Source organism: Cynocephalus volans, chromosome 3 (genome assembly GCF_027409185.1).
Source record: "Cynocephalus volans isolate mCynVol1 chromosome 3, mCynVol1.pri, whole genome shotgun sequence".
In the NCBI taxonomy this organism is placed as follows: domain Eukaryota; kingdom Metazoa; phylum Chordata; class Mammalia; order Dermoptera; family Cynocephalidae; genus Cynocephalus; species Cynocephalus volans.
In genome coordinates, this window is record NC_084462.1 from 146411330 (window position 1) to 146435435 (window position 24106).

At 37.7% G+C, this 24106-nt stretch overlaps 1 protein-coding gene across 1 annotated transcript in view; it reads right to left on the reverse strand.

Annotated features, from left to right (window-relative positions):
• Positions 1-16607: 16607 nt before the first annotated feature.
• The window catches only part of LOC134372765 (uncharacterized), a 45023-nt gene continuing 37524 nt past the window's right edge, over positions 16608-24106 (reverse strand). Inside the window, exons 8-9 of the mRNA XM_063090139.1 lie at positions 21391-21526; positions 16608-16762 (exon numbers count right to left, since the gene is read on the reverse strand). Of these exons, the coding sequence (XP_062946209.1) occupies positions 16608-16762; positions 21391-21526 (291 nt within the window). The remainder of the gene's footprint in view (positions 16763-21390; positions 21527-24106) is intronic.

Below are 24106 nucleotides of genomic sequence, written 5' to 3' on the forward strand. Positions count from 1 at the left end.
ATGAAAAACAAAAGGAAGACTTAAGCTGTAATATATCAATGATTACATTAAATGTAAATGGTCTAAATACATGAATTATTAGACAGAAGTGGGCAGAGTAGATTTTAAAATGTGACCAACTACATGATATGTACAAGAAACTCACTTCAAATAATAATACAAGCAATTTGACTGTAAAAGGATGTAAAAAGGTATATTATGCAAACATTAATCAATGGAAAGCAGGAGTGGCTATATTAGTGTTATAAAATTCAGAGCAAATTACTGGAAACAGAGAAGGACATCATATAATAATGGTCAATCCTCCAAGAAGATACAGCAATCTCAAACATATATACACCAAGTAACAGTGCTACAAAATATATAAAGCAAGAACAGGCAAGCAGCAGAGCACATTCCAGGTCCTAGAGCAGAAGCCAAGAGCAGCCCACTCCACCAGAAGCAGGCAAGCAGCAGAGCACACCCAGGGCCCTAAGACAGGAGCCAAAGGCAGCATCTGCTGCCCAGAAGTAGGCAAGGAGCATGCCAAAAATACCACTTCCACACAGATGACCCACCACAGCCACTGCCACAGCCACAAGTGCTGCAAAAGTAGCTTGACACCACAGCTGTAGTCACAGCAACCATGCAGGCAGCCCACCAGACACTTGACTGCATTGACCCAAGTACAGTCACCAGCAGAGACCAGAAAAGAAAGAGGACTTTCTCTCCTCAGAGCCCACTCCAGAGTAACAGAAGAAGCAACTGCTCTACCAGATGACCAGACATCGATGTAGAGATACTAGAAAATCCAAGAATATATGACACCACCAAAAGAATACAGTAATTCTCAAATACCAGACCCTGTAGAGCAGGAAACCCTTGAAATTACTGAAAAGGAATCTCAAACAACAATCTTAAGAAAACACATTAACATATGAGAAGACTCAGTTAGACAACATAATGAAATGAGAAAAAAAAAAATCCAGGACATGCAGGAGAAAATTTACAAAGAGATTAATAGCTTAAAAAAGAATGTAGCAAAACTCATGGAACTGAAAGACTCACTCAGTAAAATAAAAAACACAACCAAGAGTTTAAGCAGCAGGCTAGAACAAGCAGAAGAATTTCTGATCTTGAAGTTAGTCTTTTCAAAATAACCCATGTGGACCAAAGAAAGAAAGAAAGAAAGAAAAGAAGAGAAAAAATAATTTAAAAAATGAAGAAAATCTAAGAGAGCTAGCAGATAACCTTAAGCACACACATTCGAATCATGGGTGTTCCAGAAAGGGAGGAGAATGGAAAACTCATGGAAAACCTGTTCAATGAAATAATAATGGAAAACTTCACAGGTATAGGGAGAGACACAGACCTTCATATCCAAGAAACTCAAAGATTCCCAAACAGATTCCACCCAAGTAGATCCTCTCCGGGACACATTATAGTCAAACTGGCAAAGCTCAATGACAAAGAGAGAATCTTAAAAGAAGCAAGAGAAAAGTGTTCAGTCACTTATAGCGGAGCCCCTATCAGACTAATAGCAGACTTACCAACAGGAACTCTACCAGCCAGAAGAAAATGAGATGATATATTCAAAACATAAATAGTTTTAAAAAAAACCAAACTGCCAGCCAAGAATACTATACCCAGCAAGGCTTTCCTTCAGAAATAAGGGAGAAATAGTGTTTTTGAGACAGACAAACAAAGAAATTAACAAAAATGTGGGCGTTCACCACCACACAATCAGCCCTGCAAGAAATCCTTAAGGGAGTCCTGCATCATGAATCCAAAAAATGATAATCACTCATCTTACTAGTTACAGTTCTGTTCAAACTCTGTTTTTTTCATAATTCAGTCTTGGTAGGTGGTGTGTTTCTAGGAATTTATATCTAGATGATCCAATTTGTTGACCAACAATTATTCATAGTATTCTCATAACTCTTCTGACTTCTGTAAATTTGGTTGTAATGACCCCTCTTTTTTTCTGATTTTAGTTATTTGAGTCTTCTCTCTTTTTTCTTAGTCCATCTAGGTAAAGGTCTGTCAATTTTGTGGATCTCAAAGTATCAACTTTTGGTTTCATTGATTTTCTCTATTTCTTTTTTCTATTTTCTACTTCTTTTATCTACGATCTAATTTTTATTATGGACTTCCTTTGCTAGGTCTGGGGTAGACTGCTCTTCATTTTCTTCTTTCTTAAGGTGCAAAGGTGACTGTAGATTTGAGATCTTTCTTTTTTATTAATATATGCATTTACATTAAATTTCTCTTTCAGAAAAAAAAAACATGTGAAGCAAACACTGATAAAACTGAAAGGAAAAATAGACAAATCCATAATTACTGTTGGCTTCAGCACCCCTTCTCAATGATAGAACTAGGATATAGAAGAACTCAACAACACCATCATAAACAAAAATCTAATAGACATTTATTGAATGCTCCACCCAACTATAGCCGAATTCACAATTATTTTTCAAGCACCCACGGCAGATATACTAAGACAGACCATAACTTGAACCATAAAACAAATCTCAAAACATTTAAAAGAACTGAAATCAAATAGAATGTGATCTCTGACCACAATAGAATCAAACTAGAAATAACAGAAAGATAACAAGAAAATCTTCAATCACTTGGAAACTAAGAAATTTCTTTTAAATAATACATGGGTCAAAGAGGAAGTCTCAAGGGAAATAAAAAATACATGGAACTAAATGAAAATAAAAATAAAACATATCAACACTTGTGGGACACAGCTAAAGCATTGCTAAGAGGGAAATTGATAGTATTAAATGCAGGCCTTAGTAAAGAGGAAAAGTCTTAAATCAATAACCTAAGCTCCCTCCTCAAGAATCTAGAAAAATAAGAAAAAAATAAACCCAAAGCAAGCAGAAAGAAGGAAATAAAAAAAAATAAGAACAAAATTCAATTAAATAGAGAAAAACAATGAAATAGAGAGCAGTTTCTTTGAAAAGATCAATAAAATTGACAAATCTCTAGCAAGACTGTTACAGCAAAAAAGAGAGAAGACACAAATTGCCAGTATTAGGAATAAAACAGGATATCACTACAGACCCTGGAGGTGTCTAAAAAATAAGTAGGGAATACAGTGAATAACTCTATACACATAAACTTAACAATTTAAATAAAAAGGACCAATTTGTTAAAACACACAAACTACCACAATCACCCAATATTAAATAGATCATCTTAATTGCCCTATAACTATTAAAGAAATTGAGTTGATAATTTTAAAACTTCCCAAAAAAGAAATCTCCAGGTCTGGATGATTTCACTGGAGAATTCTATCAAATGTTTAAAGAAGAGTTCACACCAGTTCTACACACAATATCCTTCAAAAAATAAAAAAGGGGCCAGCCCATGGCTCACTTGGGAGAATGTGGTGCTGATAACACCAAGGCCATGGGTTCAGATCCCTATATAGGGAAGGCCAGTTAGCTCACTTGGGAGAGCATGGTGCTGACAACACCAAGTCAAGGGTTAAGATCCCCTTACCAATCATCTTTAAAAAAAAAATAAATAAATATGGTATATCCACACAATGGAATACTATTAATAAAAAGTAAAATACTGATAGCATGCTACAACATGGATAAACTTTTAAAAAAATGTTAACTAAAAGAAAACAGATGCAAAAGACTAGATATTTTAGTCATTTATTTTTATGAAATGTCCAGAAAAGTCAAATCTATAGAGACAGAAAGCAGATTCGTGTTGGCCTGGTGCAAGTGGTGAGAGGGAGCATTGTTTGCATATAAGTAAAAGAGATCTTTTTAGAAGGAGCATTGATTGAATATGGGCAAAAGAGATCTTTATGGGGTGACGGATATGTTCTAAAACTAGACTGTGGTGGTGTTTCCACAACTGTGTAAATTTTCTAAGAATCATTGAATTGTGGTACTTAAAAATGAGTGAATTTTATTGAATGTAAATATCTCAAAAAAATTTTTTTAACCTCATAAACAAAAGGATATCTATAAACACATTCAACTGATTGCCTATGGGCATAGGGAATGGAAGTGGGAAATGGAACCAAAAAAATAAACATTAAATAAGAAGTGGACCATTCATGTCCCAAAATGATGAGACATGAATTAAGGAGTTTGATTAGTGCAACCTTCTGCATTTAAGTTCCAAATTATGGGAAGAAGGGAGGCAATTCATAGTAGAGGAAAGCCAAGTGGTCAACAGGCATATGAAAATATGCTTACGCACTAGTAGTCAGGAAAATGTAGATTAAAGTAACAGTGAGGTGCCATTGTTACCATTCTAACAAAACAACGAACAAAAACAAAAAAAGAATGACAGCATTCAATGCTAGCTAGGGTGTGAAGAGAAATGACACACTCTTAATAAGCTGCTTCTATATTTTTGCAAGTAGTAATTTGGCAATGGCTATTAAAATTTAAAATACTCATATACCGTGACCCCACGAAAGTGTATTTGGAACTTAATCCCATAGAGATAAAAGCACCAATGTGGAAAGATATATGTAGAAGGATACTTATTTTTACACTATTTGTAGTGACCAAAAAAACAGGAAATAATTCTATTGTTCATCAGTAGGGAAATGGTTGAATAAATTAAGATGTATACATACTGTAGAATAATATACAGTTATTAAGGGAATAGTTATGTCTATATCTTTTGACTTAACATATAGCCATGAGGCACTATTAAGTAGAGGAAGCAGAATATTTTTATTAGAATGATTCTAGTTTTGTAATAACACCACTATCCATATATATATATATGCATATACATTTCCATGACCATGGTGATAGTAACATTGGTTACTGAGGTGAGATATGCAGAGAGAAATTTGGGGAAAATTGTTATTGTTTTCTTCAAATGCTTCAGCATGGTTTTAAGCACTGTGGTAAGCAAGTGTTCCTTCATACATTCTTTAGAAAATTTAATAAAGGATTTTATTTGCATAGACAAACTATTCAATGCATTATTTCCATATACATATTCAAGGGCAGAGGTAGAAGCTAGATGAGACAATGTATTTATCTTTAAATTCTATCTTTTAATTCTATGTATTTATCTTTAAATTTATATCATTGACCTTACTTCATTAAGTGCTATATGTTTTTAAAACCCATGGTTGATCAATAAGTATTGAATGAATGAATGACTAAATCAGTCAGTGAATGAGTAAAAAGAGTGAGTGCAATAGCCAGCCTTCAGGATGGCCATCAGTGATCTGCACCTCCTGGTACCCTTATGTAGTCCCCAACCACACTGTACTAGGTTGGTTGGTTTGACTAATATAATATGGCAGAAGTGATGGTATGTAACTTATAAGATTAGGTTATAAAAGACACTATAGCTTCCACGTTATATTAATGGCTTGCTCTATCTATCTACCTATGTACCTCTCTATCTATCTATCTGTGGTTGCCTGATCTTGTGAAAGCTAGCTGCAATGGTGTGTGTAGCCCTATGGAGAGGCCCCAGTGATGAGGACCTGAGGCCTCCTGAACAGCCACATGAGTGAGCTTAGAAGCAGATTCTCTAGCCCAGCCAAGCCTTCAGATGATTGCATCCCCAGCCAACACAGTGACTGCCACCTTGCAAGAACCAACCAGCCCAACTAAGCTGCTCCAGACCATAGAAACTGTATGAAATAATAAATTTTTGTTGTTTTAAGCTGCTAGGTTTGAGGGTAATTTGTTATGCAGCAATAGATAAATACAGAGAGCAAATGAGTGAGTGAATGTGAAATAAGAGGTTATAACAATTTTCAAAACAGTTTAACTTAAGTTTGGGTAAAACATGCAGTTCTGTGAGGAGGTAGTAAAACAATATCAGGATTTCCAGAAAATAAATGATACTACATCTTGCTACTTCCCTCCCATTTTAGCAATGACTGTCCTTCCATATGCAAGGAAAGAAAAAGTAGAAGGGCAATGATCTACACAGTAATTATTAAAGGATATCATGAAAAACCCCTTCCCAGTACTCATCATATGCAGTTAACACACTGCCTAAAATTCCACCATTAAAGTGTCATTCCTTTGAATTCCTTTCCCTGTAGATATTCATACATTAAGAATTACATACAGACACATTCACAAGAAATATCACATATGTGCACAGTGGAAAAAAGGGAAATAGAGAAAAGAGTAGGCTTTTGGGTAAAATCAGAAGCATAGCTTTAAGGCTTTACAGGTATTTTCCTTATTTTTCCAATCTTAAATAGTTTTATCAGCTTTCTACATTAAGTAAAGTGATTAATATTAAAATAATATATGATCAATTTTATTGCCCAAAGTAACTCCTATAATTCAGGAAAGCCTTTTTCTGAAGTCTAATTTTTCTTGAAAAAAATTGTTGAAAGTAATTTTTCTTTCCAGATATTTCAAGGGTCTTTTTTGTTCCCTATACTTTATTCACCTTGGAATGAGTGGCAAACAGTTCTTCATAAAGACAATGCAGCTGCTTCACTTGCTCTGTAAGCATCTAAATTTCCATTTTATATAGAAAAAGAAAAAAAAAAACCTCCTGACAGTTATCAGTTATGTTTATTTTTGTTTGTTTTAATCAGTTGTTTATAGTGACATTGTAGTGACAATAAATCAGTAAATAAATGAATGCTAAGGGAAGAGTATTAAGATTTGACATTTAAAAATCGATTTAAAAAAAGAGATCTGATACACAAAAGGGAGATTTTAGTTTGTAGAAAGTAATGTTTTAAGAGAACAGAGGTTGAAAAATTACAGATCTCTATAGAGATTACAATGTAGCAGATTTCACTAACATATTGAAACCTAATTAATAGCTATCTTCATTACGTTTTACTGTTGATGGAGTGGAATTGCTGAGTCATGGGGTAGATATATATTTAGTTTTAGGAGTTATTGCCAAACATATTTTCAAACTGGTTGTACCAACTTAACCTCCCACAAGCAACATATGAGAATTCTGGTTCCTTGCCTACCCCTGACCAATCATTTTAACCGTAAGTGAAATCCTGTTACTTAACAAAAGGAAATAGTACCTTCTGTTTCCATTCCATATCATCCAAGATTTTCTGTCCTTTTATGCAGCTCTGGGATCTGAGTAAGCAAGTTCAATTTCTGGACTTTTGTCAAGTAAAACTAGGAAATAAGAAGAGAGAAAAATTATCAAAGAAATGAATTTGTATCTGAAAGAATCTAGAAAAAAAGAGGCAGAAAAAAGTAGGGGAAGAGAAATTCTGAGCTGCATAACCTTTGGATCTGGGAGAGTTTTTAAAGAGAATTGAGAATAAGGCAAAAGAGAGAGGTTTTAGGATATGAGAGAGTGAGAAAAGTGAGGAAAATGGAAAACGTTACTGTGAATTATAGATATTTAATCTCTTTATTGCCTGAAAGAGGCAAATTAAGATTAGAATTGCTTTTGACTACTGAACCATTCTTTTATAAATAGAACTCCACACATAAATTGGATCATGTAGACTTGCTTTACACACTTATTACATAAACAAGCTGTTATAGTTGAAGGCATTTAAAGAACTACTTCCTTGACAATGTTTTCCCCCAATAGTCTTCTATAAAACCTTCTTCTCTTCTTTTGAATTCTTATCTACTGACTATTCCCCAGCTCTCCTTCACTCAATGAAGATTTGGGGACATGGCTCACATTCTTCTCTATTAACTCATGACATAATTCTAGATTTCAGTGGCCACAGTAGATGACCCATCCAACTATATAGCTTTGTGATTCATATGCCTATTTAATTCCCATGACTTTCATCTATACTCAGTGATGTGTTGTTGAAGCCAGCTCATTTCAGCTCCTAAGAACTAATTATTTACACCTTTTCTAATTCCACACTCACTGACATTATGTTGGTAGCTTGAAATTAGCCATAGTGGAGTATTTATAACACAAAAATCAACAAATGCTACAAATTAGGATGCTTTTTGAGAGCTGGGTTACCAGCACATGACTGCCTGTACCCAACTTCAACCACCTACACCCAGATCCAAAAATAACACTGGATTTTGCCATCAGCAGGGATTGCTCCACACCAGAAATTTAAAACTCCAATATTTCATTCTCTAACCATACTCAACTCTCAGCTCTCTCACAGTCCTATCCCCCCTATACCTTCTCTCCAGTATCACAGAGACCTTCAAGCCCTACTTGTATTTTCTATCCATAAATCAGAAGGGAAGAAAGCCTTCCAGTCAACCATGCTGTACTGCTTTCTTTTATCCCTCCCTATCTGGGCACCATGGTCCAGCCAAGTTGATATATAAAATTAACCATCACAGGAACAATGAACAGATAGGAAAAAGAGACAGTAAGTAGCAATACGAGTATGGTAGTCTTAAATCTAATGATTATCAGAGTTTACATTGACTGCAAATAGCCTAAACATTCCAATTAAAAGACAAAGATGATAAGACTGAATTAAAAAACAAAACTTAACTATACGCTGCTTACAAGAGACAAACTTTAAATATAATGACACAGGAAGGTTGAAAATAAAGAATGGAAAAAGATATACCATGCAAACACTAACTGAAAGAAATGTGGTTTAGCAATGTTAATACCAGACAAAGCACACTGTAAGGCAAGAAATATTACATGAAATAAAGGTTGAGGTTTCATAATTATAAAAGGAGCAATTTGATAGAAAGATAAAAATCCTAAATTTATTAAAAAATCCTAAATTTAATAAAAGATAAAAAAATCCTAAAAATCCTAAATTTTGCAAATAGCTTCAAAAATTAAAAAGTAAATGTTGACAGAACTAAATAAACAGCAGAATTCATAAACATAAATAAGTATTTTGACATACTTTTCTCTGTAATTTATAAAATAAGCAAGAAGTCTGGGCCTAAAAATCTCAGTCAGTTTAGCCTGCCCTGCAAGGAGAGGACAGCTAAGGGCTGGGAGCCAGATATGGCCTAGAAAGAATCCTTTGTATAGTCTCTTCCCGAGTCTGCTCTATAAGAACTGCTTCAAATCCTTCTCTCTGTTTTCCAACACTGGAAGAATGATGAAATATTGGGAGAAAAAATCACAGTGTGCCAGTCACCCATGTTTTAGCTCTAAGGACAAAAACCAAAGGTCCCTACAGGCTCACTCTGTAGTCTTATTCAAAACTGCAATAAAGAATTTGCTATGCCTGGTCAGCTGTTATATATCCAGCTATGGCTATGGTTGATAAATTGCTTTTAATTACTTTTTGACTTTAACTTTTCAGCCATTTTGTTTTAAACAATGTCTGCACAACCAGAAACACGCACACACACACCACATTGATCTCTCGTTGCTTCCATTGAGTTTAATCTCTATTTGAGTAAATATGTTTCCTACTTTAGTTTCAGACTCTTATGTTTTCTTTTTTAAAGTGACTTGGAGGATTTGATCACACCTGTCTCAGTACTGGACAGATCATCTAGGCAACAAACCAACAGAGGAACAGTTAAGCTATCAGATGGAAAGAACAAATCTATGGTTATTATAGGGGAGAGGGGGAGAAGAATAGGGAAAAGGAAAGGAGAGGAGGAAGAGGGAGGGGGAAGGGGAGAGATTGGATAAGGGACATAATGAATAAGTATGATTTATAACAATGAATATGTTAATAAAAAAAAGTGACTTGGGAAATGAAAACCTGAAAAGAAAATGAAAGCAATTAATTGGCCTGACATATAGTAAACAACATAGAATAGAAATGGTCTACAATAGAACTTAAAACTAGATAGAAAAGCTTTTCATATTTTGTGGCTTTCTCAAATTTTACCCTTATAAGAGGAAAAATGAATGACTGCTATCAATAAGAGTATATGATCAAATATCTCCTTTCCATACATATTGATAAAATAACCACAAGTCTTAGAATAAAAAACTGTAATCATGTTAGATCAGGCAATAAGTGAAATTGTGTGAGATTTAAACTCTGTGATCAATTGGAAGCATGGAGTTCATAAAGCTTATGATGAGAGATGTGTTTGAAAATAAAAAGAAAATTCCCTACCTTAGTTTTATAATTCATTCCTTTAAATCCCACTTGCCTTATTCAAGACTCTGAATATTCGTGTTTTTCAAAGACTTATTTTGATTAAAGATGCAATATGCCCCTCTAGCCCTTGATATCAAATTTAGGGACCTTATCTGGGATGGCTATTGGGCATTATTTTCTTTGTAGCTTTTCAATTCACACTTCAACTTTTGCAACGAAATTTCCTTTATAAGTTTGTTTTGAAGATTCCTTACCTAAAGAGGAAGGGTTTTAAAAATTATTTATAATTATGAATTTTTAAAACATTAATATTTTATCATGATGGGTATTTAATTTATCTATAATTATATATTAAAGTCAAACCTTTCAAATCCAGTTGTGTATTCCAGTGTTTAATACATCTTAAAAATAACATCAGGTCAAGTGTTCAAATCCCCTTACCAGCCAGCCACCAAAAATAAAATTATCACATATAGTTTGGAATATGTGATTTTATTCTCATGAACATTAAAACTGTTTCACTATTTCAAAGGAGTAAATTGTACCAACAATGAATTCTATAATTCCTAGTGGAAAAGAACATTAATACTTGCTACTTTAGGTTATAATTGTTTTGCTTTGTGATGTGTCCTAAAGCAGAGTGTGTTCACAGTCTCATTCTACCACCAAAACTTAGTGGCTATGACAGTAAACATGTACTATCTAGTAGGAATTCAAGAGTGGGTTTATTGAGGGATCTGGCTCAGGGCCTCCCTGTGACATTGCTGTCAACTTGTAGCTTGGAGATGAAGTCATCTGAAGGATTAACTGGGGCTGAAAAGCCCACTTCTAAGGTGGCTCACTCACATGAATATTGACAGAAGGCCTCAGTTCCCCCGCCTATTGGGGTAGGCCTTAGTTTCTCACCATATGGGCCTTTCCATAGCACTGCTTGATATGTCCTCACAACATGGCAGCAGGATTACCACAGCATGAATGATCCAAGAGATAGAACAAGGAGGAAGTTATGACCTATTGACTACCTCCACTTCTGCCATATTCTGTTCACTGGAAGCAAGTCACTAAAGTCCAACCCTCTTTCAAAAGGAGGGAAATTAGCCATCACCTTTTTTTTTTTTTTTTAATTTTATTTTGTCAATATACACTGTGGCTGATTATTGCTCCCCATCACCAAAACCTCCCTCCCTCCTCCCTCCCCCCCTTCCCCCCAACAATGTCCTTTCTGTTTGCTTGTCGTATCAACTTCAAGTAATTGTGGTTGTTATATCTTCTCCCCCCCCATCCCTTTTGTGTGTGTGTGTGTGTGTGTGTGTGTGTGTGTGTGTGTGTGAATTTATATATTCATTTTTAGCTCCCACCAATAAGTGAGAACATGTGGTATTTCTCTTTCTGTGCCTGACTTGTTTCACTTAATATAATTCTCTCAAGGTCCATCCATGTTGTTGCAAATGGCAGTATAGCCATCACCTTTTGAAGGAAAGAGTTTCAAATAATTTGTGGTCTTATTTTAAAACAACCACAGTAATATTGTTTGTGTGGGTTTTTTTTTCCTAAAGTGTGATTAAAAATTATATCCCCCAGCACAGGGGATATAAAGATGAACAAGAGAGGCAAAACTCTTATTTACTGGTACGAGAAAGATAGCAAACAAGTATAAAAATTAATAAAGTACTTTTAGATAGTGATAAGTGCTGCAAATAGAATAGGGTAATGCAATAGTGATCGGAGAGGGTAAATGTAGTGGACTGAATGTCCCCCCAAACTCAGTGAAGCTTAATCCCCACTGTAATTGTTAAGGGCAGGAAATCCTATTATGATAATTGAAAGGTGAAACCTTGAAGAGGTGATTAGATTGTGAGGACCATGCCTAAGTTAATGGATTAATCCATTGATGGTTTAATGGTGGTCATGGTTGTAGTTCTGTGGGCTTTAAAAGAAGGAATGAGGAGTTAACTCTCTCTTTCTGCTCCAACTCCACCATTCTCATCATGTGACAACCTCCTTTGCTGTAGTCATCTCACCAGATGTGTTCCCTGGACTGTGGACTTCCCAACCTCTGAAACTGTAAGCAATAATTATTGTTTTTTTATAAACTACCCAGTTCTAGGTATTTTGTTATAAGCAACAGAAATGGACTAATATGGTAAATAAGAGAATAATTTTTCATAGTATAACTAGAAAGGCCTCTTGTGATATATTAAGATAGATGGGATTATACTATACATTAGATATCTAGGTTATCTATTAAATAACCTGACTTTATCATTTAACAAGGTTATCTGTCTTAGCTTGGGTTGCTATAACAAAATACCAGACTGGATGGCCTGCAGCAACAGACATTTATTTCTCACAGTTCTGGAGCCTAGAATGTCCAAGATCAAAGTGTCAGCCAATTCCATTCCTGGTGAGGGCTCTCTTTCTAGCATGCAGATGGCCGCCTTCACACTGTGTCTTCCTACGGTCTCTCTTCTTATAAGGACACTAATGCCATCATAGGCACCCTACCCTCATGACCTTCTCTAAAGTTAATTACTTCCCAAAGGCTCCACCTCCAAATACCATCATGTTGGGGGTTAGGGCTTCAACATCTGAATTTTGGGGGGACACAATTCAGTCTACAGCAGCTATCTTCCATATCTATACATTTATATCTTCCCTTTAACAACTGCATTCATTTTGATGGAAATTCGTATTTTTTATAATGGTAAACAATGCTGTGATAAACACTTTTATATCTATATATGTGTGTTCATGTATAAATATTTCTGTAGGACAAACTCCCACAAGTGAAATTACTTGCTCAAAGGAAGCTCACATTTAAACTGTAAATAATATCAAACTGCCCTTCAAAAAGGTTGCAAAAATGTATACTTCCATAAAAAGGAGAAAATAGTTCTGCACTAACTGCAAGTATAAACTTTGTATCAAGAGATTTTTATATATTTCTATTCTCATTAAAATGGGCCATTCTCAGTTTTCGTTTTATTTGCTCAATCTGTAACTTTTTTTTTTTTTTTTTTTGGTAGCTGGCCAGTAAGAGGATCTGAATCCCTGACCTTGGTGTTACAACACCTCCTCTAACTGAGCTAACCTACCAGCCCTGATCAATCTATAACATTTAACATAGTTAATTACCCCTTCTTCCACAAAACATATTCTTCATTTGTCTCCGAAGTTAGTATACTCTGTGGTTTTCCTAACACACTGGACTCTCCTTTTCAATCTTCCCTTCTGGTTGCTCCTCATCTCCTTGAATTCTAAACATTGAAATGTCCTAGGTGTGGAGGGTTAGAAATTTTGATACTCATTTGATTTTAGAATAGGGTTATGGGGCAAAAGCCCTCAGGTAGGAGGCCAAAGTCTACAGATAGCATGGCAAAACCCCATTTAATCAATTCTAATTAAATAATGTTGATTCTCATTTGATTTTTAGAATAGGGTTTTTAGGTAAATACATATATGGGGCAAAAGCCCTCTGTTAGTAAGCCATAGCCTACAGCCGGGGGGCGACCGCCCATCTAATCAACTCTAATCACTGCTTAGGTATGGGATTGTATACTTTAATGATTTTAGAGCTAACTGGTGGTTGTCATACTGATTCTGTTAAGAGATTTTAAGAATTGCTGAAGGGAAAGATGTGAAAAAAATGTTTGCTAGGGGCAAGCTGTCTGTTGGGTGAAATTTTAGAGATAATTGTACTCAGATTTTATCATAAGAATGTAACTTTTGCTTAAGGAGAGGTTATGTTTTAGATAATGAGCCAGTTTGACCAACTTAGCTTTTCACGAATTGTACTTTGGAATGTCACATTGTTCATTTTACTGATGTTACTAGTTTCCATTGCTAAGCTATACTTAGCCATAGATAACTTTTGTAACACTGCCCATGTCCTTGTGTCCTTTTGTAATGACTGAATCAACTGAATTTTCTTGTGAAACTCCCTTGTCTTTACAATAAAAACAGAAACTAACTTTGAATCAGGGCTGTACTCAGTTTTCTCCTTCTAACAGGGGAGGTGCTGGGGTACAGACCCTTCGGGCTTCTCATCGCATTCATGGTGCTTTGAATAATCCTTTTTTCATCTCCGTTACACAGTGAGAAGTTTAACACTAGGGATCAGTCCTTGGTCCTCTCTCTACCTGAACCTATTCCCTTGGTAGTATTCCATCCAACTTCATGGATTTAAATGCCATATCTCCACTTGGGTGTCTAAGAGGTGAGGTATCTAGAAACATCTAAAGCTGAATTCATGATCTTACCCCTAAAACTCTGTCCTTCCACAATGTCACCTTGTTTCAACTCAGTATATAGCAACTCCATCTTTCCAGTTGCTCAAACCACACGCTTGCTTCCTCTTTTTCTCTTTACACCCCAACTTCTTCTCTTCATTAAGATTTCTTTCAAGTCAGATCCTGCCTCCCACCACCACTCCCAATCCTGTTAGCTTGCCTATTTTTAAAGAATAGCATGTTTCAATCTCTAAAAATAGCATGTCTCAAATTTCTAAAATTAAAATTTCTCTAATTGATCCTTATCTCTCCTACCAGATGAGCTGAGGGCAGGAAGAGTTCACTACCATATCTGATTCACTAGGGTATCTCTAGCATCCAGAACAGTGTTGTTGGCACACAGTGGCCACTCAAGAACTTACTCAGTGAATGAATGGACTGTACAGGTCACACACACATAGATACTATAGTTGAAAACCAGGCTGTTGAGATGGCAAAGGCAACAAATTTAAAAATAAGCATCCAGGTTGGGGGCCTCAGCCAACCACAGCTATGAAACTTTAGACAACTTATCCTTCAAAGTCCATCTCCTCATCTGTAAGATAGGGTTTATGCCATATTCCTCAACATACAAGACAGTTGAAATGGACAATATCTATTTAGTAATAAACAAGACTCAAAAGTTTCATTCCCTGCAATTTACCAGAACATCTGCTTCAATTCCCCTCTTAATTTCACTTGCTCAGGTATCACACAATTTAAGTGTACATTTTCAGAGGTTCTATGTTACATTGTATCCCTCAAATGTCCACTTGTGCAAATTTTGAGAATGGTAATGGCAATTACCAGAAAAAAAAATCGTCAAAGATTCCCTAATTCCATTATGGTGATGGTTGCACAAAAATCACTTAATCATACACTTAAATGCGTGAATTTTATGGTATGTAAATTGTACCTCAATAAAACTGTTAATGAAACAAAAGATCCTCTAATTCCACATGAAGCTACTATAAAATATCGTCAGAATTTTGAAATAAAGTACCAAAAGCCCCAAAATAAACTAAAACGAACCAGTGCAATAAATGAACTCTGCCATTGAAATAGTTCACCCTAAAGAAAGAGCTTATAGAAGAAGCCCAGATACCTGGTCAAGTCCTAAGTGACCAGAACAACTTATCTTCAGAACTAGGTTGGGATGGCTGTGACCTGAGCCGGGTTCCTCCGCCAGAGAAAGCAAATTAGCGGACTGATCCTCGCCAACACCCCAGCTACGTCAGTCCTCCTGTCATGTCAGGCTCCCCAAGCAAAGGCCTAATCCCATTTCTTCTCCAGGGTGGACGCCTACGGGGAGGGAGTGTTCGCCTTGATGGTCAACTGGCTTCCAGGTTACGGAAGGCCCGCGTCCGTTCTCCATCCCCTGGTTTGCTGCAGGGGAGCAGGCACAACCTAGACCCGCCAAACTGCCGGCCCTCCCTAAGCCTGGAAAACCTCGAGGGGGCCCAGACCCCGAGGGAGCCACGCGCGCTCCAGCTGCGACACCCCTTCCAGTTCAGTGGGGGTGCAGGGGGCTGATGCTTCAACCTTGGCTGAACATCAGGCTCACCTGAGGAGATTTTATTTTATTTTTTATTTTTGGCGGCCGGCCCACATGGGGATCCGAACCCTTGATCTTGGTGTTCTCAGCACCACGTTCTCTCAAATGAGCTAAGAGGCCAGCTCACCTGAGGAGATTTTAAAAGCACAGCTATGGGCGCTATCCCAGACTCTCCGAGTCAGAATCGGGACGTGAGAAAGTCGGAAGCCGCCCCACACTCCCAGGTCCAACATCGGCTGTCCAGTCGGCGCCCACACCACGCCCCCACCCAGAACGCTCCGGGGAAAGGCGGGCGCCCTCGGCCCGTAGCAACGCGTCCTCGGAGCCCGGGCGGGGTCGCGGAGACGCGCTTCCCGCGCCGGCGAAACTGTCTTCCCGCGAGACCGCCCGATCCGGTCCCGCCCTCCTCCGCTCCCTGATTGGCTGGAACCAAGACCCGGATTCCGAAGTCTGTTGCAGCTCAGTCTAAAGAGGACTTTCCCTGCCCGTAAAAAGGCGCTCCCCGGACTAGCCTTTTCCACCAACCAATCATTTCTGCCAGCCAGTCATCACAGACTTCCTCCACGTTTTCTCCGTCCTCTCCCGCCAACTCTCCACGTTTAATTGCCCCACCCATTTACTTTTCCCCACCGATTGGCGCACGTGCAGCACCGTTCAGCGGGGCGCATGCGCAGTAGGGCGGGCTCCCTGGGTTTCTCTAAGCGCGTGGGTTGGGCTGTCAGGAGCTTCTGCGGAGAAATTTCGCTGGGTCTACAGTGGGAATTCTGAAACGGAGTCCTTCACAGGAAGGTGGTCTCCGCGCAAGCAGCCGTACTGGCGGTTAAGGTGTGTCGGACTGCAGGCGAGGGCTCTGAGTAGGGTTGCGGTGTGGGAGGAGACTGAGCTCAGCCTGCCACTCCTGAAGACAGGCGCCTTGCAGCTGAAGAATGGGGCCACGGACAGAATGTGTTTGGTAGTTGTGCTCCCGGCTCCTGTCTATCCGGGCCAACAAGCTCCTTTATCTGACCAAAAAAATGTTTCTGCCAGAGTACTTGGGGCTACCTGAAACCCCACATTGAGAACGCAGAAATCCAGGCCATATTTCCTAATTTTAAGAGAAAGAAAATTCGAGTTCAGAGAGGTGCCAGGACTTGATCAAGGGTTACAAGGCTGGTTAGTGACAGATTTTCAACAAGAACCAAGGTCTCCTTACAGCCCACTGCTTTTCCCACCATGTTTGAGTCTTTTTTGAAAACAATATATATATTTTAAAATTATAGAACAATTTTAGGTTTACAGAAAAATTGTGAGGCTAGTAAAGAAGGTTTCCACTGCCGTTGGCAAATTCTTTTAGCTTTTCTTCATCTTTTGTTTCATCTTCATTCCTGAAGGATACCTTCACTGGATTTAGAATTCTGTACTGACAGTACTTTTCTTTTAGCACTTTAAAATTATTCTTCCATTGTCTTCTGGCTTCTGTGCTTTATTATGAGAAATTCACATTTATTTTAATTAGTGTTCCCTTACTTGTAATGTGTTGTTTTTCTTCTGTGTCCACGTTAGAGTCTCAACCACTTGCTTAGTGGAACCCCGTAAATTTGCCCTTTTTCCTCAACCCATGCTTTTCTCTATTCGTCATCTCCCTAGTCCTGGCCCTAGTGGCTAGTTTGGCCCCTAAGAAAATTCAGTATTTCCGTTGACCTCTTCCTGTTCAATCCCAAAAGAGATCTCAGTGCTTAACTAATGGATCTGGTTGCCATGCTTACACTACTATTGATCATTTGGGTAGTTTCCTTTTGGGGGCAATTATGAACAATGCTGCCATGAATAATCTTGTAAATGTCTTTTAATAAAATATACACGTTTCTATTATGTGTATATGTAGGAATGGAATTGCATGTTCATAAGACATGCATGTGTTCAATTTTAGTGGATGTTAACTATGGTAGGCAGAGTAATGGCTCTTGAAAAATGTCCATGTCCTAATCCCCGGACCTCCGAGTACATTAAGTTACATGGCAAAAGGGAATTAATGTGGTGTGAGGCAAGGAGCCAGGATAAAAAGGGGGGGGTGGGAGTGGGGATTAAGGTTACAGAGGGAGTTAAAGTTGCTAATCAGATGACCTTAAGATAGGAAGATCACTCTGAATTGTCCAGGCGGGTCCAGTTTAATCACAGGGGCCCTTTAGTGGGGATGAGAGAGGCAAGAGGAGGAGAACCAGAGAAATAGTAATGTGGGAAAGACTGAGCCAACCTGGCATTCCTAGCTTTGAAGATGGGGGAAGGAGGCAATGAGCCGAGAACATGGGCAACCTCTATGAGTTGGAAAAGGCAAGGAAACAGATTCTCCCCTTTCCAGAAGGAACACAGCCCTGCTGACACCTTGATTTTAGTCCAGTGAGACCTCCAGAACTGTAAGATAATAAATTTGTATTGTTTCAGCTACAAAATTTGTGATAATATTTTATACAGCAACAAGAAACTAATACACTGCCAGTTTTCCAAAGTAATTTTATCAATTTATACATTTGGGGAGCTTTGAAAAAATATCCATACATCAGCTCTATACCACAGTAACTGAACTGTAATCTTTCTGGTTAGCTCAGTTGGTTAGAGCACAGTATTATAATACCAAGTTCTAGGGTTTGGATTCACATACTGGCCAGGAGCCAAAAAAAATTTTTTTTAAGTTCATCAGGTGATTCTGATGCATTTAGAAGACTGAGAACCACTTCTCTAAAGCCTTAAATCCAAATCCAATTACTGAAGAAGAGCATGGCAGTGATTTATTTGGTCATCAGGACTGAAAGTATTTCTAGAAAAGACTGTTTCAGGTACTTAAAGGGTTTCTCTCCCCTGCCTGCTCAAAGTTAACACAGCTAACCTTTTACATTGCCCCATGGTTGAACAATCAAGTTCCTGCTAACACTAACTAAGGCCTCTTTGTACTTACAGAAGATGTTTAATGTGCTCAGAATGTGGTTTTTTCAGATACTGCCACACCTTAGCACCTTGACTGTCATGGAGAGCTTCATTCTAGGAACTGGTAGTGCTCACATTTCCTCAGAGAAGGTGCTGTGGATTGATGTCCCCACAAAACTTAGTCCCCAATGTGACAGTATAAAGAAGGTGGGAAATCCTATTATAGTAATTGAAAGGTGGGGCCTTAAAGAGGTGATTAGATTATAGGATCATGCTGTAGCAAATGGATTAATAATGGTAGTCAGGGGGCATGGTTCTCAGGGCTTTATAAGGAGATCACACGAGAGTCTCTCTCTCTGCTCCACCATTTTCTACCATGAGAGATCCCTGCACTGCTGTAAAGCCACCATCAAAGAAGGCCCTCACCATAAGTGTTCCCTGGACTTTGGACTTCCCAGCCTACAAAACTAAGCAATAAATTTCATTTTCTTATAAATTACTCAGTTCCAAGTATTTTGTTATAAGCAACAGAAATGGACTAATACAGATGGGTACTCTGGTAGGGGGAGATGGCCTGCCTGGCTCATGGGGTAGCACAGTGCTACCAGCTCCCGTGTGCTAAGATGATGGCAGGCAACTGACCTTTGGGCTATAGCCCTGGGGGAATCCTGAACAAGATATATATGGTTCTTAGCAGGCTGGGCTGCAAGTAGAGGCTCTGGGCAGGGTGTCCCCCACCTTTCCTCTTTTACTAGGCCAAGGACACTCTTGAGAGGAAAGGTGAGTCTCTTACATTGCAGCAGGGATTCTGGAGTCAGGAGAGAGTGCCTCTTTCCCCATGGTTGCAGGACAGCTAGGCCTCACTCGTTAACAAATTTACAAGTCCTCAGAAGCCCTGGGCAGTTTTCATTGACATATCTTTCATTGCAAAGATAATGTCATCAAAAGGAATGAAAAGCCCTATGGTCTGAATGTTTGCCACCTCCAAAGCTCATGTGGGAGTTTGATTCCCAATATGGCAGTGTTGAATAGTGGGGTCTTTAAACTTTAAGAGGTGATTGGATCATGAGGACTACACTCTCATGAGTGGATTGACTTATTCATGGAATAATGAATTAACGGTTTAATGGATTATCATGGTGTGGACTGGTGGCTTTATAAGGAGATCTTTGAACTTGCTCTTGCCATTTTTGCCATGTCATAATGTAACGTTGCCTAGGGACTCTGCAGAGAGTTCCCACCAAGAAGAAGGCCCTCACCAGATGTGCCCGCTGGACCTTGGACTTCCCAGCCTCCAAATCTGTAAGAAATAAATTTCATTTTCTTTTTTTTTTTTTTTTTAAAAGATGACCGGTAAGGGGATCTTAACCCTTGACTTGGTGTTGTGAGCACCACGCTCAGCCAGTGAGCGAACCGGCCATCCGTATATGGGATCCGAACCCGGGGCCTTGGTGTTCTCAGCACCACACTCTCCCGAGTGAGCCACGGGCCGGCCCAAATTTCATTTTCTTATATGTTATCCAGTTTCAGGTATCGTGTTATCAGCAACAGAAAATGAACTAATACAAAGAATGTTCTAATGTTGAAATTATAAACTACTTGGAGCTAGTATTCATGTACTTTTCTGACAGCTGTCAAATATCACAGCGTTTCTCTTTATAATCTGAAATATTTCATGCATGCTGAGATCCCTGCAGAATACCTGGGTATCTTGGCACACAGTTTGGGAATCATGAGGGTGACCATTTAGAAGTGGAATGATTTTCATTTTTTCCCTGAATGAGTATTCAAGATAATCATTTTGTTTCAAAGTGCTACTTCTGTAAAATTTAAAACAACCTGATCCCTCCCACGCTGAAGAGCTCCGTGAAACTAAACCCAACAGGAGACCCTTTTAAATGACCACAGCAGGCATTGAGTCCCACAGGCCTGTCCAGATTCTGTCCTGATCCCACAGAGGACATCTTGGGTAAACCTAAAACTACCTTGGTCCCCATACTGGCCAGCTGCCCACCCACCCCCCAAAATTAAATAAATAAATAAATAAAACTTGAAAGGTGAGGAGTTTCCTATTTTAAATTCAATAAATTAGAAATTATACTATTTAAAAAGTAGCCCATTAATTTAGATATCAGCCTATCATTAGGACAATGCTGGCAGACTATTAAATACTAGGAAAATAAAAAACACAATACACACTATTGCACATTTACAAGAATTCTCAATGACCCTCCTACCCCTCAATATTTCATATCTGATTTTCATACTCTCATTTAATCAAATAAGATAGATTCAATCTATAGAATATAACTTTACCTGGATTCCTAAGGGGGAGCATATATCCAATAAAGTTTTTATTCTAGAAAAAGGCTGTTAACTATGGATATAAATATTCCAGCCAAGAATGTAAGTTTCTAATATCCTGTTTAAAATACAGTTAATAATTAAATTAGATAATTATTATATATTATAAGTAACAATCCAGACTAGACCGTAAATAATGTTACAGAACAAGGTTATTACAAAGAAAAGTTAAATGCCAAACATCATAGGAGAGAACAGACTTATGTGAAAAATTTCCAATGCATTTTATTCATCATGTAGCCATGTTCAAGATGGTGTAGGAAACATCCGTATCTGCTGAATTCTTGTTGGCAGCAATGAAAAGGCAGAACTTTATTCATTATCCTGTCTAGTCTCACAATCAGAAGCAATCTTTGATTCGTTAGATATTTCATAAACATGTATAATAAGCTTTGGCTGATTGATGATTTCCTTGTCTGCTGTTTTCATGTTAAATCCCAATATCTTCAATATAGTTTCTCGAAAGTCAGTAAGCTACAAAGACCACCACACAAATAAAGATATGTCATTAGTTTGGGTCACCCATTTATTACATATAATGAAATTGGTACTAGAAATTAGGTCTTATTAAACATTCTTCATTAAATGTAACGATTTCCACAAACAGTATTTTTAAGCTGGAAAAATGTTCTCTTTTTTTTTTTTTCAAGATGCTGGGTAAGGGGATCTCAACCCTTGGCTTGGTGTTGTCAGCACCACGCTCGGCCAGTGAGCCAACTGGCCATCCCTATGTAGGATTCCAACCCGTGGCCTTGGTGTTATCAGCACCGCACTCTCCCGAGTAAGCCACAGGCAGGCCCCCCAAAAATGGTCTCTTCTGTTACAAGAATTCTTTATTTAAAATTTCCTTTGAATTTTAAGATTTTTTCTTATTTTTACACTTTTGTAGACTAAACCTAATTTTATTGCTGCTTGTTTTGTTATTTTTCATCCATAAGATAATTACTTTTTGGACTTCTAATTTGCTATATGATAGGAGTACCCTAAATACTCCACCCATGCTCCAATGATCAGCAAGGAGAACAAATAAAAACCACCTATAAATCATGCCTATAATATAGCTAGAGACTATCATACTTCAATTTGTATATGAGTGGGGAAATCAGTATCCTAAACCAGCAGAGGTGGCTTCAGAGGAGGGTACAGGTAGTTTCCAGTGGTGTAGAACACAGACAACCTTACCCCCAGAAACGGGACAGTTCATAAATGGAGAAATACTGAGAACAAATCTGAGACCCAGTGGATCAGAACACTGGCAAGTGGAGAAGGAAAAACAAGAAGGTGGAAGCACATGAGACCAGAAATAGCAGTTCTGGAGAGCAAGGTTTCTGAGGGTAGAAGGAGGTACTTGGAAGGGTGAGGTATTCCTTGGAGGCTGGGCAGAAAGGAAAGAGAAAAAAAAAAACTAGTAGCAGAAACTAAGGGACTTATATAAGTAAGATATTATTGCAGAATCAGACATCACGTAAAACACCACCTCCAAAATAAAAGGCTTGATCTAGTCAACTTTAGCAACTGCATTCAGTATACCACCAGAAGAGGGTAGTATTGAGTTAAGAAATCTAGTATCTAAACCCTGCCTTCAGCTACCCTAAAGTAGAAATACATCAGAAGACCAGGGCAATTAAAGGAATTTAAAAGTGAATAGATAAATGGCAAATTATATCGATATAAAATTAAGAAGAAAATAGAAAGGTAGCATCATCCAAACTGGTCAGGTGATGAAAATACTCCTTCCCAAACAGCCATGAAACATATGAAGCATACTTGACACAACACCCTGATACGAATTTAATACCAATTAACCAAGAATTTGCAGACATGGGCAGAGGGAAACACCTTCATTTTTGAATCAGAAATGTAATACACTGGACCCTCCATATCCACAGGTTCTGCATCTGTGGATTCAACCAACTATAGATCAAAAATATTTGAAAAATAAATAACAATGCAACAATAAAAAAATACAAATAAAAAAACAATACAGTATAACAACTATTTACATAGCATTTACATTGTATTAGGTATTATAAGTAATCTAGAGACAATTTAAAGTATATAGGAGGATATACATAGGTAATTTGCAAATACTAAGCCACCTTAAATCAGGGACTTGAGCATCCCTGGATTTTGGTATCAGCAGGGGTCCTAGAAACAAACTCTGTGGATACCAAAGGATGACTGTAATTCAGAATAGAAACAGACGAAAAAGATGGTCAAAATGTCTAATGGATAAGGAAAATATGATAATTAAACTCAGGCAAGAACAACACAAAATCCTCTCAGAAATGAAGAGTGAAATACAGGGTGCCCAAAGGAGAAGAGATTTGACTGAAAATAAAATAAGGGGCACTCAAAAGAGGAATAAAAACAGCCAAGAAAGTGAACATGCAAAAGTTAGAAATAAAAGAAAAAATGTTAATATCATGATTTTATGTTAACATATCTTAAGGTAACTGGTTGAAGTTTCAAATTTTTAAGCAACTAATATGAGGGTACTTCAAAAAGATCACGGAAAGATTCCCATTATTTTCTAATTCTATTTTTCCACAAACTTTTTGAAGTACTCATATATGGAGGTGTGATATAATAATTTAACAATTGCCCAAAATGATTAGCTAGCCCTTAAAAAATTCTCTTGAAATACTTGCTTTATAAAAGTATTGTGAAAATCTAAGCACGTGTAGAAGCACTGTGCTATTCTCCTAGGAACTGACACAGAAAGTGACACACATGGTTTCCTTTGAGCTTTCATTCTCTCACATGACCCTACCCTCCTGATAACTCAGATAAATATTCTGATAAATCAGAGGATGTGTAAGCAAACCTAAGCTAAAATAATCATACATCCCATCCCTAGCCATGGATTCACACAGGATAATCACTTGACCTAAACTGGGCCAATAAAACCCTTTCTTGGGATTCTCTCTCTTGTCGCAGAAACTAAATATAAAACTCCATAGTTGTCAGTGGCCATGTTTACTGTCATATGGAGAAAACCAGCTGGCTGTCAGACAAGCTGACACATAGATAACAAGAAGAGGTGGTGAGAAA